We start from the raw sequence: 12573 nt of genomic DNA, 5'->3' as shown, positions 1-12573 counted from the left end.
ATGTTTTCCCTAAAATCCCATTGGGTTTCTTTTTCATTAGATTCAAAATTTAAAGTGATGCCGTAGCTCTTTTATTAAGACTCATATGGAGATGAATATCGCACCACTGCATTCCACTTTTAAATCTGCATTCAAAAAAAGTCACAAAAAGATAGTGAGATTACTAAAGTAGACTTGATAACTTGACAATGAAAATTAAGATGAAAAAGAATAGGACGTGATAACAATAATAATACAAACGCAAATCGTAGTACAAGTACAATACGAGTACAAATAAAAAATCTACAATTACAAATTTTATTTAATGAACTTCGAGGTACCCACTTGAATCTATAAGTACTTTGTTTTTGTTGGTAAAATATGAAATTATTCGATACATTAAAAATACGAAATAAACTAAGCAAAAATGAATAGGGAATTTTTCCATTTTTGAATTTTTTATAAATACAGTTTAAAATTTATAATGAAATGTGTTAGAAATATATAAAAATACACATTAAATGTAATGTTTCAAGTACTTGTAACATTTTAAATTTATCTAGTGTTTAAGAATACGTGGGAGGATTGGGGCAATTATTTTGCTTTCTAAGAAAAATTGTGGAATTCCCTATTCAGTTTTGGCTAGTTTAATTTGATACATTCGTTAATATCGTATAAACAGAGTCGCACGATTTTCGTTAAGAAAAACTTGGAGCTAAACTAGATTTTTCGTACTTTCGGTAGTACTGGCGTATGCTGCTGATGTTACGACCTCAGACAAACTGCAACTCCTCATAAATCTTCGTCTGCCATAAATTTTCATAAAGTAGAAGGGCCCAAATTAAATTGACCAAATATCTTTACATCAAAACATTTTAATTAAATTCTAATCACGGATTTTATTTCATAACGTAGGTATCTATACGAAATTTGAACTGTATCGAACACAATTTAATTTTTAAAGTGATATTTTTTTGCCTGATGTACTGTCGCGAGCAATAAATTTTGGTCGTCAATGTCATTTCAAAATTTGGTTAGATTGTCACAAATTAAAAATTTTTCCCTGCCTGATTATGCCCACGTCAACAAAGTGTCAAAAAATTAAATAATTAATGTCAATTAATGTCATACCTACAACATGATGATAGGTTACGCTTTTACGATCATTTTACAATGGAGCATTTTCCATTGCGTCAATTGATTTTGGCGACCAGTTTTTTTGCTCGCGACAGTACATAGGTAATTAATTTTAACAAAAAAGTAATACCTACCCAATTTTTGTGGCGGTGAACAATACATATTTATGGATCTATAATGCCTTCATATAAATACAGGGTGATTTTGAAAGTTGTGCAGATATTTTAATCACGAGCTACTGGCTTCATGTAGAACTCGGAAAATATGTTTAAAAAATTCTATGTCAAAAAATAAAATGACATTTATTTTTTAAGCTACAATTTTTTTTAAATTGCTTTTAGTCTTCTACGTTGTCAAACAACCTCGTAGGTAAAATTTCGGCACATTTTAAAAATACACCCTGTATATCATATTTTATAAAAACGTACACCAATGCGGTTTCCTTGTTTTAAAGCATATTTCCTATAGGTTACTTCGCATTGGCGTACATTTGATAAAACATGATATACAACGGTGTATTTTTTAAAATGTGCCGAAATTTTTTAAATATTTTTTTCGAGTTCTACATGAAGCCAGTAGCTCGTGATTAAAATATCCGCACAACTTTCAAAATTACCCTGTATAATTTAGTTTTAAAGTCATTTTCCTACTTGACATATTCATATACCGGGATATCAAAATTTATCTTGGTCAAAGGTGGTTAAGGATTAGAAAACGTCATCTCAACTTATTTCCTGTGCCGATTTCTTCGGTACGAACCTTGAACCTACCAGCACCTTTTTATTGAGTGACAAAGCCAATTTCGCAAAACAAACCAACACGATTTGTAAAGTCGGCCTTACACCAAGGCAACAATTGGCAACATGCTGCCGGCAACATTACTATAAAACGTTGCAGGCAACATGTTGCCAATTGTTGCGTTGGTGTAAGGCCGCCTTAAGGCATGTATAAAAATTAAAAATCCTCCGACATTACTGCAAAGTGTGGGAAAAAATAAAAAATAAAACTGTTTGACAGATTTTGACATTCAAAAAATGATTGACACAAATGCTTCGACAATTATTTGAAAATCCATGGCCACCTTTGACCAAGATAATTTTTCATATCCCGGTATAATATCGTAAGGAGTGAAATTTTGTTGGAAAAATTTTCAGATTGTACGAGAGTTTGTTGCATAGCAATTTATCGAGTGCTTTTGTTAGAAAAACTAGCACCAATGTCACGAGATAAATTGGCAACAAACTCGAGTGAATCAATCGTAAAATTTTCCCAAACAAAATTTTACCATGAATGGTATTCGGAGGACTATTTCATGAATAAAACTACCATTCAAGTCTACAACTATTTATTAGGTATAAATATTAACAAAATATTAAATAACTGTCAAAATATTTAAAATGACAGGAATTGTTGCCATAGAGGTAAAATTTTATCACTTGAAAACTGGTTGGAATGTAAATAAATGAAATATATAGACAGTTATACAGGCGCGGATCCAGCCTTCAAATTAGGTTGTGGTCACAGCTGATCACAGGCACCTATAGGTAGGGTAACCTATCTACCTGTACATACCTAAACCGCAGAACTTCAAGATACCTATACAGTCACGCAGCAAATGAATTAATAAATAAATATAAAGGGTGTCTCAAAATTCGCGAATTCCGAATTCAGTGCGTTGTAGGGGATCACTTCTGTAGTCCAAATATGGAAATAAAAAAAAATCGGGACTCCCCCACAAAGATACATTGGTCTGAAGGTGCACTCTTTGAACTGCGTTTTCTTTAAATACAGGCGGAAAAGTTCAGTGTTTATTGTTATTTATGGTGTAGATGATTGTGGAAAATTATAACGTAACGGTACATAATACACTATTACATTAAAACAAAACTATACTGGGTGCCCCAAAATTCGCGGAACAACGTAGTAGTATGTTGTTAAGTAGTCATTAAGATATCAGGTAAAAATATCAATCGTCTTTTTTGTAGAAGATGTGGACCTATTCGTTACAATAAATGTGGCAACATTTAAAAACATTCTATGCATCCCAATAGTCTGCAAATATTTAATTTTTTTGTATCCATGGAAATGAGAGGGAAAAATCAAAGCCATGTTGCCGTACACTATTTGAGATAAAACGAACATAAAATTACTACTCGGAAATGCTGGAAATAATGAAGAAAATAATTGCAAACCTGATCACAATCGTTCAGAATTACCTATTAGGCCACTGGCTAGTAAAAGACAAATAGTCAAAATCTTTTTTAATATTTAAAATAAATGAGATCAAAGCTGCACCTTTTGAGCCCCCATATCTTCAAATCTAAGAGGGATAGAATTTTTTTATTATTTTTCTCATCATTTTGTAACATGAGTTGACATTGCCTCATTGAGTTGTTCCGCGAATTTTGGGGCACCCAGTATAAAAGAAAGAAGATTAGAACCTAATAATAATTATCTCAACTCTCTAAAGACAACATTAAGAAGCATGACAATCTAATAAAAAATAAAAGAAATATATAGTTATTTACTTTTTTTTTAATCCGCGACATAATCCGTTTTATTTCAATGCGAAAACTTAAGAAATTACATTAACTACTATATTTATTTAAATTACGAATTCGATTTTTCTTTTCTTTTTGGCAAATACGAGTACATATATCGATGATCTCATCAATGTCATAGATTGAAACATTAAAGTATATTCGAGATTAATTGTGTGGACGTTTTTGCAAAATGTTGGATAGATTATGAAAATTTTTTGAGTGATTTTTCGGTAGATTTTATGCGAATTCGGTAGATCTACCGAAAATTCGGTAGATCTGGGAACGCTGCGGGACTGTTCTTTTATCTCTTACATTTTCAAAGCTGTTTTAAAAACGCATGTTTCTAGTTTTACGCTGAAAAGAGAAGCCGGAAACGCGCAGATAATAAATCTACCCCCTAATGATGATAGTACAATACAGCACAAGTGTCTGCTGATCGGTTGTGACGGGCTTCGTTGGTGTTCTCCCAAGGACCCGGCGTTTCCGAAGAAAATTATTTGATTGAGACGTAAAAACGGACCGGATAAAATAAGAATTTACTCGATTTGACGATTGTCGACCATCCAAAAGGGTTATGGTCATGACCATTCTGACCATATGGGTGTATCCGCCACTGCAGTTATATACCACTTTCCGCATTATGTATCCAAGGAAATTAATTCAAAAAGGCATTTTTCCCCATTTGGAATCCTGTTGACTGTCGCCTACCCACACGAAAAGGGTACTGACTGTTTACGTAGATGAGGGTTGGCCTGGATCGAGCTCCTGGATGGATTATCTAAATCCAGGCGCCCGCGGTTTGTATTTGTACGAGAACTGGAGCGGGACCACGCCTACTTTGGGCGGGGTTTGTTGGAACGACATGAACGAAGCGTCGGTCTTCAACAACGACACTCAGAAGACATTCCCTTATGACCTTGTACACTACGGGGGCGTGTCCAATGGGGATATACATAACATGTACAACTTGCTTCAAGTCATGGAAACACACAAAGGGTTAGAGGATAGTGATAATAGTACTCGAAGGCCTTTCATATTGACTCGTGCTCATTTTGCTGGTACTCAACGATATGCTGCCTCCTGAACCGGAGACAACACAGTCGAATTCGGTTACATCCCCATCAGCTACTCTACTTTTTCGACGAGCCAACGGAAGAGCTCTTGCAAAGATTTGTCCAGTCCGGGGCTTGGTTGTGGTTTTTCAGAGATCATTCTAATATAGGGTCGAAAGACGTGAGCCTTATCTGTTCGCCGAAGAGTTCCAGAGATTGTTGTTGTTGTTGTTTGTAGGAATAGGAAGCGACATTCTGGTGAAAGATGTAGGGGAGTCAGGGGTAGAATCTGTTCAAGTGTACTTTCCAGGGGGTGGACATTTGTTGTGGTTCTCTGCTCAACTTGATGGTACTTTTTACCCTGGTGCAGGTCTAACTGACGTTGAATCAAATTAAATTAAACGGCAAAGATACTGTTAGCATAAAACGGTTATTGACAAAATGACACCAACAATGAATAAAATATCTTGAACAATACTTAGTAGATAGGTATCGATTTTTGTTCTTAAATTAGTTTTACTTTCGCTGGTTTATCAAATTCGAATTTCAAGTTTTTCAATAACTTTTGACTGGCATCTCTTTTATGCAATTTTTGTTCGTATTGTCCAGGTTTACCTAAAAACCGCACTTTAATGTATTGTTCACGTTATTATAACATTCATTTACCATTTTCTGGTTCTTTAATTAGTTTGTTGACCACAACTTGGTCAATGATAAAATCAAAATTGTCTGAATTTGAATCTTCGTCAATTTTCCTAAAATAAAAATAATAAATTAATCTACACATTCACAACACTATCCTCACGTTAGCGTAACATCGGAGCCTTCCATGTCGATCTTCAAGTAATTGTATTCCTTGTTGTCAACATAATTGAAGCTTGTATTGTCATCCAAATAAACGGCCCCGCTAGCTTTATTGTTCTAAACCAGAAGAATTAATTTTGTTTGATGAGCAATTTACCCACTCACAGCATCTAGGTTGACATAAAGGGTGTATCCATCGTTGGCCATCTCGTCAGAACTCAGTCTCACTGTCTCTTTTCTGACGATAACGCTGCCTCTCCTGTAGTACACCGGAATCTAAAATTTACTTTGTAATATTGAAAATTTGCTGCAAGTTTTGAAACTGACGGCATCAATAGTCACAGAAATGTTAACAAATCCGTTTCCGTCGTAAACTTCCGCATTGTCTATTGAAATCCAATGTTCCTCAGCCCCACCCGGAAAATATACTTGAACCGATTCTACCCCAGGTTCAGCGACAGCTCTGACGAGTATATCTCGTCCTACAAGAAGATGGTCGCTGATTCTGTACACATCTGTGTCTTGAGGGTAGTGGTAGAACAGCGGTCGAATAATTGGATCTTTATTACGAGTGTGTTCGTAAAAGAGAGTGTACCAGACTGGTAGATGTTTGTAACGGAGTTGGAGAGCGTTTCTTATCACTTGTTGAACCTCCTCGTCGAAGAGGTAAGGTTCGCGTCTCATCGACCCCGTAGTCGAGTGGGCTCTGTAGAAAGGTAACCAAACCCCGGCTTGGTACCACCTTTGCAACAACTCCACATCTGGGTCGTTCGCGAAACCGCCAATGTCGGCGCCGCAAAACACAATTCCGAGGAGGTTGGCGTTGAGGCATTCAGAGTAGCTAACACTGAGGTAGCCCCAGTCGGCGGTGTTGTCTCCGGTCCAAATTGCAGAATACCTCTGAGTACCAGCGAAATGAGATCTGGTGAGGACGAAAGGACGCTTGGTACCGTTGTCACGTGCCATCAGACCTTGATGTGTTGACATTGTCTGTAAAAGAAAAACTTGAAAAGTGTTAGTCGAACGTGGAGCACAAATTTACGTGTAGTAAGCCGTAGATGTTGTGGATGTCGCGATGTACCACTCCTCCATAATGTAGAGCATCACCAGGAAGTGTTTTTTCGATGCTGTTGTCGAAAACTGAAGGTTCGTTCATGTCGTTCCAAATACCAGCAAGAACAGGAGTGGTCGAAGGGAAATTGTCATAAGAATAAAAGCTACTGTAGTAGTCGCGAGCATCAGGATTCAAAAAATCCATGTAACTGCTAAGACCAGGCCAACAGTCTCCTGTAATAGTTGAAAGTAGCACTCGAACAACAGTTACAATACGGTACCTTCAAAATTGGAGCCATCGGCATTCTTCACGAAGAGATCTTTCTCCAAAGCTCCATCATAAACGCTGTAGCCAGTTTCCACTTTAATATGAGGATCAATGATGGTCACTAGTCGTTTATTTGTGGCCGAAATATTCTGTTGCATCTCTACCGGATCGCTAAACATGTTCGAATCCCAAGTGAAGTACTTCTTTCCATCTGTGTACTCGATATCAAGCCAGATCACATCTAGGGGAAAATTATAAGTGGTGAAGTTGGCAACAACGTCTTTCACATCGTCTTGGCTCTCATAATTCCAGCGTGATTGGTGGTACCCTAACGTCCACAACTAACCAAAAATTAATACAAGTATGCCATGTAGAGAATCAAATACCTGTGGAAGATGAGCAGTACCAGTGAGACTCACGTATTGTCTCACCACTTCGGTTGGAGTGGGACCAAGCAAAACAAACAAATCTAGTAAACCACTCTCGACCATGATATAAGCTTGACTGTTTTCGTCGTTGGTTATTTCAACCCATTGTTCGGCTGCGTTGTGTAGAAATATACCAGCGGTGCCATTGGGGCTAGAAAAACATATACTAGTAGTACTTGGTGATGTGGAAGAGATGGATTAGTACCCATGTCCGTATAAAACTGGAACGGCTCCACACAGAGCCATGGGTGAGTTCAGTTCGTACCCGGACACATCCACGTTTCGCAGTCGGTACGGATCAGTACCACCGACTTGGGTGGTCTGTAAAGCTAAACTGTCAGCATGCTCATGGATACCGTACAACTACAAAGCTTGAGGGAACGAGACGGCAAAAGCAAACGCTTGATCCAGACTGTCTTCAAGAGTAAAGTAGGTACCATCAAAGACAGTTTGCAACACACCTGTGGTATAAAATTCTATTTTGAATGGTAAAAAATAGACTCTAATCTCATTATCTTCCATCGGTATCGACACAAAATCATCGTTAATGGAAAATGTGTTCATTCTGAAATTAAAAATTGTTTCAATTTTGACAGTGAAGATCACATTTCTGTGTACCCCACGGTAGTAGGTATGCCGTACAAGACATGATCCAGTTCGTGTCTACTAGAATTTATTTCTTTTATTTGGATCCTAAATCTGTTATCTGTTAAGGAAAAAATACTAAGATTGAGATGTGTGGAACCACTGATTGTATCCAAGGAGAAATCTACTGGGCCATATGCACTGACCGCAAACCCAGTACGGTCAACTGCATATTTGTCTTGCGGTGATCTGCTTCTGAGAGTCCTATTTAAGAAATAATTTTGGGTTAAACGAAAAGATAAGATGGAACGACTTACGTGCAAAATTTAACTCTGGAGCAGTCTTTGAACGTGTCATGATCTGCTGAATAAGAAAGACCCAGCAACAAAGCAAAAGACCACAAACTGCAAAGGGAAATTTTAGAAACGAATATTTTGAAAGAATATTTTTTACCGTAAAACTGACATGGCCGTCACGTAGCTGTATTGATTTTAAATTGTTTGTAACATAGTTTATATCTGAGATAAGGTTCTACAGCAAAACACTTTAGCGCAAATGACGAAACTGTAAAAAATCAAACAGGTTTGTTGAAACAGGATATAATATTTATTTTATTAAGTGATACGAGGATTGATTATACAGGCCATGTGCATTTATTTTGATACGTGTATTATGCAACGTTTCTTATATTCATACATACAGAAAGCTGATTGGAAGTCAATAGATACTGTGTATTTGCCAATATTGTACACATTAAAATAAATAAAAACTGACTCTATTAAGAAAGAATTATAACTATTAATATAACGAGAATATATCGAGGAGTTTGCGAGGTGACGAGGCGCTAACCGAGTCATCGTCACAGCAACGTCCGAAATTGTGGACTTCATAATTATCAATAAATGTGTAACATAAATTGATCATAATCGTTAATGATACGATAAAGTAAATATTTCGTTAAAACCTTTTCACATCTCAACAGTTTGAGTTTAGATCTGTACCTACTAAAACAATCAAGACAAATTTTAATGTGTCAATCATATCTGATAGTGCAAACAGATACTCGTATCATGCCACGATTGAATTTATGCCATCTTAAAATCTTATTTAACATCCTCGAAAGCACTTGAACTGTAAGTGCTTTGTTTTTATTGGCAAAATACTGGATCAGCTGTCCGATAAATCCCATTATAAAAGCTGAACCAGATCATTTTGGGTAAAGAAGATGTGGAGTCAAGTCTTGTTTCTGTTGCTCTCAGGAGCATTGGTGCGTGCTGCTGATCATGAAGTGTACAAGAATTGTTCGCGAGTGGACGTGTGCAGGTATTAAGTTTACCACTAGTGTAACATTTGGAAAATATTTGTTTTCAGCCAAAACCGAGAACTGGAACGACAAGATAGGTTCAAGGTAAATCCAGAAGGTGCGGTGTTTGGAAATGGGCTGGCGTCCTTCCAGGTGCAGAACTTGGACGAAACGGAAGATTTCTTTCTCAATATTACCGCCATCGAAGGTAACATTTTCAGATTGACTTTTGAAGAAAAAGCCTCGTTGAGATACCACATTCAAGACGTCTTGGACGGAGAACCAACATCAATCAAGTAAGACCACAACAATTTTTCTTGGGCAGAATTTAATCGAGTTTTAGTTTTGACGATGTTCAACTCTCTCTCACAAGTGCCGACATTATTGTGGGCAACGATCGAGTCACAGTGAATTATTCGCCGCTTTCGGTCGAATTTTACGAGAATGAAGTGTTGCAGTTTGTTGTGGAAGGCGACAGATTGACACTTCAAAATGTAAGTTTTCAATCGAGATTGCTCCCTCTGAAATTTGAACATTTAGGAAGAGCTGCACCATCCTTTTACTTTCGGAGTTACCTTCCCTCAAGCTTCCTATCTGTATGGGCTTCACGAACACGCTGATCATTTAGCTTTGCGTACCACAGAACCCGGTGGTGATGACCCTTATCGTGTTCGCACCATGGATGATACTTACTACGAATTGTATTCCACCATGGCAATGTACGGTGCCATTCCAGCTCTATATGGTCACGGGTTTGTCTAAATTTTCTTGAAAAATTCTCGATTAATAAACCTCTTTAGATCTACCTCCACTTCTGGCTTGTTTCTACACAACGCAGCTGAGCTTTGGGTGGAAATTACCAACCAACCGGCCGGAGGACCTGGAGCTTACTTCATGGCCGACAGTGGTGCTCTCGATCTCTTCGTCTTGCTCGGACCTTCAGTGACCGAAGTCGTCAGACAATACACCTATCTCACTGGAGTTGCTCATCTTCCTCCGGTTTGTCTGTTCCTTCCTGTAGTCTGGTCCAAAACCAATCTGGTTGTTCCAGATCTGGACTCTGGGCTACCATCAGTGTCGCTGGGGCTACGCTGACCAACAAGACGTCCAGACCGTCATCGCCGAATTGGACGCCACCGATTTTCCAGTCGATGTGATCTGGTTGGACATTCAACACACCCAAGACATGAAATTCTTCACTTGGAATACAGAAAACTTTAGCGATCCCTTCGCTATGTTGCAGAACTTGTCCTCGACTAACAGATACTTGGTAACCTTAAGCGATCCCCACTTCAAGAAGGAAGAAGGTTATTTCGTTTACGATGAAGCTATAGCCAACGACTACTTCATCAAAAACCCAGACGGAACCCCTTTTGAAGACGAATGCTGGCCCGGAACTAGCTCCTGGATGGATTATTTAAATCCAGACGCCCGCGACTACTATTCCAGTTTGTTCTTGTACGAGAACTGGAACGGTACTACACCTGCTTTGGGAGGAATCTGGAACGACATGAACGAAGCTGCAATCTTCAACGACGGCAACGAGAAGACTTTTCCTTACGACATTGTACATTACGGAGGCGTGCCCAACCGAGATATACACAACATGTACGGTTATCTTCAGACCATGGCGACCCATAAGGGATTAATGGATCGCGACAATGGTACTCGAAGGCCTTTCATCTTGACCCGTGCCCATTTTGCTGGTTCGCAACGATATTCTGCCTTCTGGACCGGAGACAACACAGCCGAATTCGGTTTCATCCCCATCAGCTACTCCATGTGTCTCAACGCGAATCTACTAGGATTTGTCTTTTGCGGAGCCGACGTTGGAGGCTTTTTCGACGAACCGACGGAAGAGCTCTTGCAAAGATTTTACCAAGCTGGAGCTTGGTTGCCGTTCTTCAGAGAACACGCTAACATAGGATCGGAGAGACGTGAGCCCTACCTCTATCCCGAGGAAGTGCAGAAAACGATTAGGGAAGCAATCAAAACGAGGTACGCGCATTTGCCTGTTTGGTACACTTTATTCTACGAGCACACTCGAACTGGAGACCCCATGATAAGACCGATTTTCTATCATTACCCAGAAGATCAGGATGCGTTTCAAGTCGACGACCAACTTCTAGTCGGTGAGTTTCGTGGGAACTGGTGGTCAAGATTTTTTTGATTGGCTTGTAGGAAGTGATATCCTAGTGAAAGCTGTTGGAGAGTCGGAGGTGGAATCGGTTCAAGTATATTTTCCTGGAGGAGATGATTTGTTATGGTTTTCTGCCCAGCTTGATGGTACTTTCTATCCAGGCACAGGTTTTACTGAAATTCCTGTCACGATTGATAGAGTAAATTAATTCAACACTGCTCTTATAGCGTTTGTTTTTTTTTTTAATTTCAGATTCCTGTTTATTACAGACAAGGTAGTATTATTGCCACCAAGCAAACATCGAGGCCTTCTACCACCGATATGAAAGATGATGATTATACATTGTTGGTATTTCTAAATGACGTAATAATTGCAATATTCGATTGTTCCTTCTTTTTATTATTTATTTTTCAGGACTTGACTGCTTCTGGAACTGTTTACATTGATGATAATCTTAGTTTTGAATACAGAGATTCTATGCGATATAATTATCTCAGTTTATCCACAGATGGTACTACCCTTCTATCTGTTTCCATTGATGAGTCCAACAATGAAGGTTTCGATTTAGTTATTGCTGAAATTATCACTGTCAATCCTGAAAAATCTCGCGATGGTACCACTTTCCAAATATTTATTTGCAAATGTAATCCTGATTTTTATTTCTAGGATCGTTAACAGGAAGATCTATTAAGACTTCCTACACACACAGTGCAGATGGTGTTCCTTTGAACCAAATTAAATTAAACGGCAAAGAATCCTCTTCAATAAAACTATTTTGATAATGTTGTACAGAAGATGAATAAAATATTTTGAACAAGCATACAGATTTTTTTCTTAAGTTAGTTTTGTTTTTGCTGATTTGACAAATTTGAACTTCATGTTCTTTAGTAGCTCCTGACTGGTATCCTTCGTATGCAATTTCTGTTCGTATCGTCCAAAATTTCCTAAAAAATTGCAATCTTTTTTATTTTTTTCTGCGAATTCATTTCTCCGTTTTCATTTTGTCTTTCAAAAAGCTGGGTAATTATTATATTATTTATGCAATTACAAGCGGTGAAAATCTCGTATCCCACCTCCACCCGGCGGCACGGCAATTTTGCCGGAGTACATACACTATTACGGATAATCCTATCAAGTAATAGTGCAGTGCTTATCAACATAATTACCGGCGTCTCGCCTCCACATTTTGACTTTTTTGTGTTTTATGTTCTGTGTCAATGTTAAGGAATTTCCTCACGATGTGACATGAGTATAATAATATACCTTTTTGAATTTCAACCA

At 38.0% G+C, this 12573-nt stretch overlaps 1 protein-coding gene and 1 pseudogene across 1 annotated transcript; one reads left to right on the top strand and one right to left on the bottom strand.

The window, feature by feature from the left end:
- Nucleotides 1–5122: 5122 nt before the first annotated feature.
- LOC138136486 (neutral alpha-glucosidase C-like) lies at nt 5123–8454 on the bottom strand (annotated as a pseudogene).
- Nucleotides 8455–9013: 559 nt separating this feature from the next.
- Nucleotides 9014–12112, top strand: LOC138136485 (neutral alpha-glucosidase C-like). Its single transcript, XM_069055679.1, has 10 exons — nt 9014–9172; nt 9221–9448; nt 9496–9646; nt 9693–9904; nt 9953–10151; nt 10204–11284; nt 11334–11491; nt 11545–11655; nt 11707–11905; nt 11959–12112. Exons 1-10 carry the CDS (start codon nt 9075–9077, stop codon nt 12069–12071), a joined length of 2550 nt encoding a protein of 849 aa, XP_068911780.1. The 5' UTR covers nt 9014–9074; the 3' UTR covers nt 12072–12112.
- The last annotated feature ends 461 nt before the right edge of the window (nt 12113–12573 follow it).

Source organism: Tenebrio molitor, chromosome 8, assembly GCF_963966145.1.
Source record: "Tenebrio molitor chromosome 8, icTenMoli1.1, whole genome shotgun sequence".
Taxonomy (NCBI): domain Eukaryota; kingdom Metazoa; phylum Arthropoda; class Insecta; order Coleoptera; family Tenebrionidae; genus Tenebrio; species Tenebrio molitor.
The sequence above is the reverse complement of the archived record's forward strand: the minus strand, read 5'-3'. Positions and strand labels throughout refer to the sequence as shown.